Source organism: Egretta garzetta, unplaced genomic scaffold (assembly GCF_000687185.1).
Source record: "Egretta garzetta isolate BGI_Z169 unplaced genomic scaffold, ASM68718v1 scaffold596, whole genome shotgun sequence".
Classification (NCBI taxonomy): Eukaryota; Metazoa; Chordata; class Aves; order Pelecaniformes; family Ardeidae; genus Egretta; species Egretta garzetta.
This window is the reverse complement of record NW_009260129.1, coordinates 969,799-982,218: the sequence shown is the minus strand read 5'-3', so window position 1 is coordinate 982,218 and position 12,420 is coordinate 969,799. Positions and strand designations below refer to the sequence as shown.

Genomic DNA, 12,420 nt, shown 5'->3' with positions numbered 1-12,420 from the left:
CCCTCCTGCTAAAGCAGGTTCACCTAGAGCATGTTACACAGGACATCGTCCAGGCGGGCTTTGAATATCTCCAGAGAAGGAGGCTCCACAACCCCCCTGGGCAGCCTGTTCCAGGGCTCTGTCACCCTCAGAGTAAAGAAGTTCTTCTTCATGTTCAACTGCAACCTCTTATGTTTCACTTTGTGCCCATTGCCCCTTGTCCTGTCGCTGAGCACCACTACGAAGAGTCTGGCTCCGTCCTCGTGATACCCACCCTTAAGGTACTTGTATGTGTTGATGAGATCCCCTCTCAGCCTTCTCTTCTTCAGGCTGAACAAGCCCAACTTTCCTCATAGGGGAGATGCTCCAGTCCCTTCATTACCCTTGTTGCTCTCCTCTGGACTCTCTCTAGGAGTTCCTCATCTTTCTTGAACTGGGGAGCCCGGAACTGGACACAGTACTCCAGGTGGGGTCTCATCAGGGCAGAGTAGAGGCGGAGGATAACCTCCCTCACCCTGCTGGCCACACTCCTCTTAATGCACCCCAGGATACCATTGGCCTCTTGGCAATACAAATATTTTTGTTTGAATATTCTATTATATCTGTGTGGAATGCTATCAGGCAGGGCTCATTCCAACACTGTTTTCTGTGCAGTTTTCTGAATAACAATCTCTGTGTTTGGACCTCACACATGAAATGAGGCAGGCATTTATCCTCATTCTTCATGCAAAATATCAAATACTTAAAAGTAATTCCCAGGCGTGTGTATATATATGATAAAAAGCCTTGCACAGTCTGCCTGAGGCCCATGGCCTGTTCCTACCAATGGCAATGCTGGTTTTTACAGGACCATTGCATACGAAAATGCTTATACAGCTATGTTATATCAATGTGCTTATGTCCAAGTTCAAACTAAGTCTGTATCTGTTTAGTGTGCTTCTCCTTTAATGGAGTAATAGCCCTTGTGCTTTAGCTGTCTCACACTCTCCTACTGGACACCTCAGTAAAGAGCCTGGCTCCATCCAAAGACCTCCACATAGGTGTTAGGTCCCCCAAAGCCATCTCCAGGCTGAATAAACATCCCATTTTGTGACTCCAATACAGAAGAAAACCCCATTGATACAGTCATAGAAGGGTTTGGGTTGGAAGGGACCTTAAAGATCATCTAGTTCCACTCCGCCTGCTATGGGCAGGTACACCTTCCATGAGATGAGGTTGCTCAAAGCCCCATCCAGCCTGGCCTTGAACACTTCCAGGGAGGGGGCTTCCACAACTTCTCTGATCAACCTGTCCCAGTGTCTCACAACTGTCACGCTAAAGATTTTTTTCCTAATACCTAATCTAAATCTACCGTCTTTCAGTTGAAAACTGTTACCCCTTGTCTTATCACTATACTCCCTGATAAAAGAGTCTCTCCCCACCTTTCCTGTTAGGCCCCCTTTAAGTACTGGAAGGCTGCAATAAGGTGTCCCTGGAACCTTCTCTTCGCCAGGCCAAACAATCCCAGCTCTCTCAGCCTGTTCTCACAGGAGAGGTCTTCTACCCATCTGATCATTTTCATGTCCCTCTTCTGGACCTGCTCCAACAGGTCCATGTCTTTCCTGTGCTGAGGGCCCCAGAACTGGACATAGTGCTCCAGGTGGGGTCTCACCAGAGCAGAGCAGAGGCCTAGAATTGCCTCCCTCCACCTGCTGGCCACACTGCTTTTGATGCAGCCCAGATTTTCATCCACCAGTACCCTCAAGTCCTTCTCCTCAGGGCTGGTCTCATTCCACTCGTCATATCCAAGTTTGGGATTGCCCCAACCTGGGTGCAGAGCTGTATGAATTGAGACACAGATGAAAGAACAATTTAATGTGTGTGCTGAGAGACAGCGTAAACTAGACATGTGTTGATTTACTCCTGTATTGCTGAACATTAGGAGTATTTTGCTTTTACAACTAGCTTGAGTGTTTTCTTAGTACTGATTATTCTAAATAGCTGCTGCAGTACATGTATGTTTTTAATAGTTTTTGTGGACGATGGCATTGATGGCTATGAGTGGAAGAAAAGCTTGCATTTTGGGAAATGTAAAAAGATACATGCTTCAGCTGGGACTTCTGGAACACCAGAATTCCAAGTGCTGACCACTTTGCAAGTCTATGAATTGCTTTGACAAACTGTAGTACCCCATATAATTAGGCAACTGCAGCACATGGTGTGCAAAAAAAAGTACACCAGAGGAGCTGGCTTTGTTCAGCCCAGGGAATGTAAGGCTGAGTGTGCCTTCCATTAAATGGACAGTGGTGATAGATTGTAGTAAGCCCAGTTGTCTGCCTTCCATTTGTTCACAAGCCTAGACTACAGAAGAGGCTACAAAAACAAATGAGCATGCAGATTTAAAGATGTGCCGGCCTAGGTGGGATGTATCCTCTTCCTTGGCAACATTTTTTGCTTTTTTAAACTTTGCTTGACACATAGAACATCACATAGTGGTCTTTCTCTCTGTTTTGTTCACTTCTCATCACAGCAGATGCTGTGAAGCGTAAGGCTTAAAAAAAATGCACTGGCTGCCTGTATGGTGGATGTCTATGCCTTCTAACTCCGGTGCTTCAAACATTGCTAGCAGAATAACATAGCTCAGCAGCGTATAATTAGCTTTGTACTGAGCTTTTAGTAATAATATATTATGTGTCTTGCTTTTCAAGAAGTGTATTTTCTTCCCCTTCATTCTGGCTTTCCTTCAGTTTTTTCTCTTGCACGCGTTTCAGTATATTGCAGTCTATCGCTTTTCTGTGTTACTGCCAGTTTGCAGACTTTGCTTTTAGTCATCTTTTTGTTTCTGTTTTGCCTTAAACCTTTTACTTTTCTAGTTCTGGTGGGGTTTTTTTGTTTTGACTTATCATTTGTCTCCAGAAGGATAAAATTTGTGTGGGAGAAACATAATAAACACTTGTACTCAGCAAAGTGGACTGAAATGCATGAAAGAATGGTCCAGGGATAGTAAGTCCTGGAGCTTTGCTGCTTGAGTGATGAAAATATGTATATAATGCGTGCACACACATACACACCCACACCCAATTTAAAAGCACTGCCTAGTAGCCCATGTCCATAACTGCCATTTGCAAGAAGTTCCCTTTCAGACCTCTTTCAGATTTCTGAAGGTGATGATGTGTATCTTGCCTGATGGGCTCAGTCAGTTGCCTCCTGTCAGCTGCGAGGCTTATAGTGAGGCCACGTGTATTGAGGTACTGCACCACTTAAGCCTCTAATATTTGATCTCCCTCCCCAAGGAGCACAGTACACAGGCTTGCCCTTTGCTGCTCCACTTCCTAGCTCTGAAGTACGTGTTCTTCATTGTCTGAAAAATTGCATTATTTTTTCTCACATGGTAGGTTTATTGATAGTTGTCATACATGGCGTGGTATGTACTGTCTATTTACTGGAAAAAGCTGGTTTACTTCTCCTCATTTAGTCAATGTAACTGATGCCTGACTCTTTACTGTGCCATTTTATTTACCAGAGCAGCATCTCTAGAGGTTATCAGGAGATCAACACATAGGATTATGGAAGCAAAAGAAGTAGAAAAAATGTTAATTTAAGACATTGGTGGGATCCAGGTGAAAATTAATTTGGTCAGCTCTCTTTCTTTCTTCTGAGGACAGGGTAACTTCAAGAAACTATGGATGGTAAGTGGGATGGAAACTGTAGGTCACTGGGAAATTGTCTTAAGAAACAATATGTTAGAGAAAGTATATTTTCACCAAGTTGTGTACTTCAGATACATGCTTATGTATATTGTTAATCAAAAGAGACATTTAGTTCTTTATATGGTTTTGGTTTTAGTGCTAAAAGTTTTCTAAAGTATTTTTTTCCCTTCAGCTGATGGAGTCTGTGTGTTTAAATGCTTGGTTAACAGAGACACTGAATACTGTCGTGTGGGAAAACAGTCTGTGTTAATTACGCTGGGATATAACAGTGCCTTGCTTCAGTTCAAGTCACAAGCTGGTAAGTACATCCCGCATCTGTGAGTATCTTCTCCTTCCTGTCATGATACTGTATTGGTAAAGTTTGCTTTAAAATGTGTCATCTTCTACCTCTGTTTTATATTGACTATTTAAATATTACATTTTTTTATGATGATTTGTGCAGCTTCATTTGATTCCAACCCACTTCAGCTGCCTTTTGTGAAGTATGGACCATTCACTTAGTGAATTTTCTTAGTGAACATTCTTGCAAAACAATTGCAGATTAATTTTCTGAAGAAAGCAAATGCAGATAACACATTCATATGACTTAACTCATAAACTGTAATAACTGGTAGATTTAATGCTTTGTGTGGGCAATCTGCCACTTATTGCTTCCCATTCAGAAACTGTCTTGCAGATCTGTTTGTCTGTATAGTTAATTGAGGTACTTTAACATACACCTGAAGTTCTTAGGATAGTAATTTTGTGTGTAGCAATGCTGAAAAAGATATTCACTCTGTTGTAGAAACATGACTGTATTTTAGTAGAATGTTGAGATCTGTGTTTTTATACTTTCACCTGACTTGTATTTTGTAAATCCAACAGCTGAGACTTTTTAATATGTGCTATCCTCATGTCCTGGCTTTTGGAAAAGCATTCTTAGTTTTTATGCAAGGAAATTCAGAAAGCTGCCTATTTTTTATGAGTAGTATGCAGCATGGCCACAATTAATTTTGAAATTGTGTAACTGTAGGTAACATAAAGCTTCCTCTTTAGCAATAGCCAGGAGTTCTTACATAGCAGACTACATCCGTAGGCCTGGTGATTTCCAGGAGGCCGTTGCAGTTATTTCCATTTTATGTTGTGTGGAAACTGAGGAACAGAGCAATTAGATTTGATTTTTCGCAGTTTATTTGAAGACATACATGTTTCAAAGTGTCAAGGACTGAGAATTTAGATGCAGATGGGTTTGTTTGTGCAATGAATTGCCAGTCCTGTGTCATGTAGACACAGTACATGAACTCTTGAGTCACACTCCACTAGAAAATACAGGTTTTAGACTAGCCTGTTTTTTTCAGTTGGGTGCCATATCTTGGTGGCCTTTGAAGTCCTACCTGGTTACAGCCTTTCATTTATATCCATTGAGGACAACTCTTCACACTTTCAAACTCTTACCTTACTAAAACAATACGAATATAAGCTAAGAATGACTTCAAATGTCTTGGTTTTTTATCTATTTATCTGACTGTTACAATTCCGGTCTGCAATCTGTACCATGTCTTGCCTACCTAGGAACGTTCTGATTCAAAAAGACACTGAGAGTTTGGGACCCCAAAGCAAAGGAAGCTTCTCTTGGTGCTCTTCCTCACCTTTATAAGCAAGTATTTGAAAAAATCCAGCTAATTTCTGTACAGTTTGGTATTTTTCTTGAGAGGAATACCTTGAAGATTAAGTGGTAAATTCAGTCCTCTCTTTAGCTATATTCCTTGGTGATTTGTGTTTAGTTTATTTATATGGCTACGTATTTTGAAATAGATAAGAACGGTATAGGTAAGTCTCTTAATTTTTTACTTCTGATTGCTTGTTAACATGAAAAAATTGGGTGTTCTCTATATTTTTTTCATCTTTAAAACAGGGGAAAATAAATTTAAATGACCTGTTAGTCCATGAAGCAACTCATTGATAAAATGAGAGGAATATAATGGATTGGTCAAAGTAAAATCGGATCAGATTAAATGACAGATCTGTTAATATCAAATGGAATGTGTTGGGTGCTGCATTAAGCTGAAAGTTACTTGTAGGCTATTATTTGGCCATGCCATAGGAATAACTTGCTGGTACCTTCTTCTACATGTTGAGTATATCAAATAGCACCTGCTCTTAAGAAAGTTACATGTTTTCACAAGGAAGTCAAGACTATCGAGCAGAAGCTAACCTTTTGTTGTTTGCTGTGTACAAGTGTAGGTGTTAATCTCAGTTTTATGTATTTGCAGGTGTGATGTGTGTATAATAAATAAAAATAATGCTGTTGTTAAAAAATTATCAGGAAACTGTTTTTTCATACATTAAAAGTGTTAGTTATGAAAATGCATTATAAAAGTCTTAGTTTTTTTAAGTCCTCTGCCCCTTAAGAAGGTAGAGGAAGATGAGGAGTGAGGAATGGAGGGAGAGGGAAATTCATACCCTGTTTTGCCCACACAGAGAATTGCTGTTCTGGTTCCAGCATTTAGACAGTCATAAATCATAGACTGTATCTTTCATTTCCCGCTGAACATATGTTAAACATCTGAGTAGGATCAAATAAAAATGAAAGTTAGTAGCCTACAGGCTTTTCTTTCAAAAACAAAGGTCATTTATCTGTAACAGACCAACCAACCAGTCTGTAACTCATCTGTAGCAGGCTTGGTATGTAGCTCTGTACTCCTTGGTGGAAATGGCCTGCTTAATTTAGCACGGAATTAGTTCATGAGCATAAGATTAATAGTTCTTTTGGGTTGTGGTAGAATGCAGGTTCCTTTCTTCTGTTTCAAACCTCATAACCCTGGTCTTCAGCCACTTTCACAGTGCATCCAGGCATTGGACATGCCATAGCTGGTGTCTGTAGATGTTGTTTTATTAGCACAACTCACCTTGAAAGTTGTCTGCCAGCTCTAATAGCTGTGCCACTTACATAGAAGCACATTACAGGTGGAGAAAAGTGTTATTTACAGTTTTCAGTTATTTATTGTGTATAGAACTTGTGGAACTCCACATACAGAACTGAGCTAGTTACATATGACTTCGTATGTCTGTAGTAAATATGTATGAAATATATTAAAGGTATATATTGAATTTTATATGTGTAAATGTACATGCTGTTACTGCAGTATAATTTAAGCAAAGGAACATGGTATGTCTTATGGCAGGTTTTTTTCCCCAAAATTATTATTTCATGCAATGGCATATGGATCTAATGAGCTATGATTCCATTAGCAAGTCACATGGTCCAGAAGGAACAAGTTTGTAGAACAGAACAATTGATGCTGGGGCACTGGTATGCAAACCATACTCATCTGGGAACAAGGCAAGAATGGAGGGTGTGTTTACTTGGAACTAGATCTAGTCTGGTCATACAGACTAAATGACCATTGACTGTCAAAGTTTATTCCTGGAGTGTGTATTTTGGCTTAATTCCAGAAGGATTCCAGTTAATGTGTAGTGAGACCACTCAGTCATGTAAACCAAAGTGCTGTAAGTGGGGATGACTAGATATGCCTCAAGACCCACAGGTTGCAAGTAGGCTGTTCAGCAGTTTAAATCTAAGAATTTGTGTCAAATAATAAATTTTATGAAGTAAATGACCAAATGGCTCTGTGGTTGCTTGCTAGTTTCTGTTTAAAGTAGTGATTCTGTTTTTCAGAAAAGCAAGAAAAGAAGAGTTTGGTGGTTACCTGAATCTTGTTTTATTTGAATTAATGTAGAAAGCAGTTAAATTCACAAATATCTTTATTGTAGCTTGAAACTCCTGCAGAGTTTTACTGTGTAAACAATGAGGTGCAACTTGTTGAGAGAACTTACTCAATGCGTTGACTATAATTGCACCTCTGCAATTCACAGTGATCATGCAGTCCAGCATTTGCTAGTCTCAAAAGAGCAGTAGAATGTTCTGCTACTGAAATGACTTAAAAAAACAGAAAGGTTTTGACTTTTAAGCTATACTACATGCACAGTTATAATCCCTAACTTCTCACCTCTGGGGAAGATCCTTTGGTTCTGTATCATACTCCAGTTTGTAAATTATGCCACTGTTATAGAGTGGCTCTAAGCTTTGTAGGTGCTTTCCCTAAGCTAATACATTTATGTGGTTGTACTAAACACTGAGTGAATATTGGGAGTATGCAGCAATCAGTTTGACCTGTTCAGCTTCAATGGAATTAAGTGTCTGATAATAATTTTCCAGGTTGTATTTGGAGCTGGGGACCGTGGCGTGCAAGAACAAACACCAGTGACGTGATTTTGGAGACTGCTGGTCTATTCGCAAATCTTAACAGGGAAGGCTGCCACCGACCATGCCTTCTGCTGTGTCTGTTAGTCTTACTGGTCAAACCTCTGGGTTTGCCATTGTCTCAGTCTGTGGTTTTCTGTGCCATTACTTTTCTTGATCTAGAGGCAGCCATTCACAAGTCTTGTGTTTTGAGCTGACTCACTGTGTTCAAGATGGTGGGGAAGCTGAAGACCTAATCACTTACGGCACTATTTTCTGTACCTTTTGTTTCTTCAGGCTTTCTGTGAACGTTTCTGTGTGAATGATTTTAGCATTAGCATTTTAAAGTATTGATTGGTTCTGATTCCTGGGAGGACAAAATAAAAGTGATTGGAAAAAGGTCAATTGCTGGTATTTTAATTGGAATTATTCTGGGCTGTTTTCTTGCTAGTTAATATTAGTGCTTGGCTTTCCAGATATGATCTGATTTTTTTTTTCTTCTATAGGCAAGTAATATGGCGTCATTTTCCCACAGTGTAAAAAAAAATACTATATGAAGGATTTTAAATTTCTAGATTTTTTACTCATATCTGCTAGACCTGAGCACTGCTATATCTGCCTGCAAATTACAATATTGCAGTGCCAGTTCTGTGCTGAAGGTGGCAACATGCTTGTATTGAGAATTTGTCCAATCATCCAGCATGTTTAAAAGTCCATTTAGTTCTAATGTCTTGTGTTCTGGTAAGAGTGGAAGAGATTGGGGGTGGGTGGGTGGATAATTGTTTAAAACAGACAGTACTTCATTTCAGTGGGGCAAGGTATATCTTAGAAAATGTTGGCAGTATTTTGAAAATTAATAGCCACTAATTCAGTGCTACCAGATAGTGCTTTCATGTGAGGCATGTCTGTGGCCACCAGTTCAGAAGAGGCTCTCTCTGAGCACTGCTAGACTTTTTATGTACCAAGACTTTCAGTGTTCTGGGTATTTAAATCTAGAAGACGCAAGTGAACCACCTACATCAACCATATCCATCTCAGTATTTCCATTTCATCCAATTATACTGTAGTGAACCAAATAATCTTCCATTTTTAAAGTGTAATTTGTATTCTGATTAAGCTTATTTACAAAAATCATCCATTCTTTTGAGGAAAAATGAAATAAAAGGTCTAATGCTTCTCTGTTTAATAGATCACAAAGTATAGTTTAACTTTAGTTTTGCAATATCACAATAATTTGTACAGCCTTTATGTAAACTTGACTATAACTTAAAAATTCATTTCTCTCTCTATTGTCTAACGTCTGTTCTAAAGAAAATGAAACATTTATATTTAGATACATTATAATGCCATTTTACAAATCATGGCTATTCTTTTGGTAACGTTTTTTGTGTGAGATTGACACAGTGGGGGAAGCTTTCGCATCTGCTAGTTCACATTGCTTTGGAGTATGGTTGCAGCTTGAAATGAAAGGTACTTTTTAAATATTCTTCTTGATAATAACAGACTTTTAACAATTCAACTTCATTTTTTGTTTTATTTCAGTGTAAATCACTTACTAATGGGTAGAATGTTTTATTAGAAGAAAATATATTTTACTTAGGATGTTTAGCTTGGAGGTGATACAATATTTTGCTTTCAGCTTACCAAAGAAAGCATATATTACTGGTGCTAAAAGTAGAAGAGGTCTTTGCTTTGGGAAAAGTATGACTTAGGAAACTTTATAATGAGATTTTGAATATGTGGCATCCAGTTCCTGATGAGGAATGACACAAGGCCATCAGTCATGTTTTCTGTAAAAAGGCACAATGACTTGAGTTCCCTGTGTGCTGATGAAGTGCTTACTGACTGAATTTCTAAGCATCTAGTTCTCCTGTGCTGACACATGAAATGATTCACCCACTAGCGTGTTTGGGACGAAATCATTCCTGAATCCAGACTCATAAAAAAAAGTTTGAAAGAAGGCTGCAGAAATTCACTTATGGAGTAGTGTTGTGGTAAGTGACCCAGTCTGCAAATTGTGCTTTAATATTCAGTAATGTTTACAACAAAATGATCTAGAGCAGATTGAAATACTAGTAAATGAGTTGTTAAAATGAACAGAGTCCCATTAATCTAATCTGCTGTGTTTATGGCAATGAAACGCTGTATCACTGGATGAAAGGTATGACATAAAGAGAAAAATATTTTGGATAAATATTGTCAAGCTGGTGCAAATCCAAGGATTTCTGTGAGCTTTTTCTTTTGCGTTTGTGTGGTAAATGCTGTCGGAATTTTACTAGGATACTTGTAATAGGTGTCACTGTTTAATACTTAAAACTGAATAGAAGCAAAAAGTTTTTCTTCCTCATTTGGAAATAATGCTCCAACTTCAGACATCTTGGATAGTAATCTGGCCTTGATATGCTTACTATATTTTTACTACATTTTATTATTTGGATTCTTTGCAATTCTGTTGTTCCAAATGGAAGACTGTCCCACTTGTTAACAGGAGACAGACTGACCTGCCTCATCATTTGATACAGTCTTGTGATAAGTTATTCACTTATTTCCATTCATTTTTTCAAACATGGTCAGAGTTATGACTGTATACCTCTCATCAGTTACAGGCCAAATTTACAGCTTAATGTAGGTACTGCATTTTAATAGGAGTCTGAAGCAGATAATGCAAAATAATGTGGGAGTAGCACTTCTCCATGGCTGTTATGCTAATCTCCCAGAAAAATCTCACAGCGGTTGGTAAAATACATTTATTTAATGATTTATTGCAAGTAGCATTATTTTGGATTGCTGCTGTGTGGAGTTTGTGAGCTTTTATTCATCACTGAGTTTTCTTTACCTTAGCCTGTGTATGTTAGTTTGGAGGTTTTTTCCCCTTCTCTCCCAATAACCATAGAGGTTTGCAACTGGAGCCTGCCTTTTTTTTTTTTTTTTTTTTTTTTTGTTCCTACTCCATCCTCTTCCCCTTTAGAATAGTGAGAGACTCCATCTGCTTTGAGCAGATGGGTGAGGTGCACTATGTTAATAGCTTGTGTTTGTGTGTTTGCGTCTTCTGCTGCAAGGATAAGCATTTTGTAAAGAAAAATCAGTACAGCAGTCCTGCTTATGCAAAGTGCAGCCATTTTCGTGACAATTTACCTAGAATGGAGTATGAATATGCCTGAGGAAAGTGCTACAGGGGCCTGGGGCTTCTACTTTCCTTTTTGGTAAGGTAGTAGTGCGAAACAAACACCAGAAGCAGGGCTCTTTGGAAGGATATTCCTGTTATCTTTGATCACAGGAATCAGTTTTGACTGGCCTTTATTCAGTTTCTACACAGTTCAGTTTTAGGCTATCTGTGCTGTAAAATCTGCAGAATATCTCTGACAAATTACTGAACCATATAATTGATTAGTATGGGTTTAATGTCCAACAGAAGATGTTAGCTGAGGTGCATAGCTAGTCAAAACTTTACAGCCAAATGCCGCCATTTTTCAGCAAGATACAGCTTTCTGTTAAGGTAAAGTTTTCAAATGAATTTCTGTTTTCAGATTTTATTTGAAAAAAAAAAGGGGGGGGGGGAGGGAATGAGAAATAAATAAAAATCCTAACAATCCTGGCTGTCAAAATGTCTGAGAGTTACATTTTTTATGTGCTTTGGAATTATTTGCAGGGCATTTTTTTTTTTTATTTCATCAACAAGATCCTTGTGAAAGCACTTCAGCTTACACGAGTGGGAGTTTTCCTTGCCTTCTCAGTGGCTAAGAAAAAAAGGAGAAAGTGCCGGTTTTCTTCTGAAAGCTAATAATTCATTCTGTAAGATGACTTCTACTCAAAGAAGTGTTTATTATGGGGTACTCTAGAATATGAACTAGGCTTTTTTTGCTGTTTCCTGGTAGCTGCCTGCATGTTTTTATCACATGTTGTACAATAAATGTGAGGAAGCATACCCCTTACTGGAAAGAGATTTCATTGTGAAGTAAGAGGTTGAACACAGGTGGCTACTGAAGAGTGCCTAATGAACTTAAATCACTTTCCAAGTTTCTTTTTGACTTTTAAAACAGAGACAAATTGACTTTCTGGATTTAATTATTTTCTATGTTATGGACCATACAACACAAGGTTCAATTCACATCAAAGAGTTTAATAAGGACTTTTGATCCAGTTAAAAATACAGGTGTTTTAAAACCAGTTTATTTCAGCAGGTAAAATGCACAGATTTAAGGGCTGTGTTGTACTTACTGCAGTGACTGCAGGTCTTTAGGTGCACCCAGCACTTGGGCAACTTTTGCACCCTATTCCACTCTGCTGGAAATAAACTAGTGCCTGGATTAGCTAATACAAACTAGATTAGGCTACATACTCATAGTGGTCTTCATTCCAATATTTTCCATTATTTTCAGAACTACATCCAGATGAGGTTCCTTGAAAGAGAAAGATCTGTGGGGTTTGGGGGAGTTTTGAGTTGAGCAGGGACTTGAGATACTGAAAATGTATAGATGAAAAAGCAATAAATATGTCTGCTTACCTCTGTCCCCAAGAGCATTAGGTCAT

The 12,420-nt window shown here is 38.6% G+C and overlaps 1 protein-coding gene across 1 annotated transcript in view; it reads left to right on the top strand.

The window, feature by feature from the left end:
* The first annotated feature begins 3,640 nt into the window (after positions 1-3,640).
* Positions 3,641-12,420, top strand: part of CARM1 (coactivator associated arginine methyltransferase 1) — a 45,032-nt gene continuing 36,252 nt past the window's right edge. The window contains exons 1-2 of the mRNA XM_009641508.1: positions 3,641-3,647; positions 3,841-3,966. Of these exons, the coding sequence (XP_009639803.1) occupies positions 3,641-3,647; positions 3,841-3,966 (133 nt within the window). The remainder of the gene's footprint in view (positions 3,648-3,840; positions 3,967-12,420) is intronic.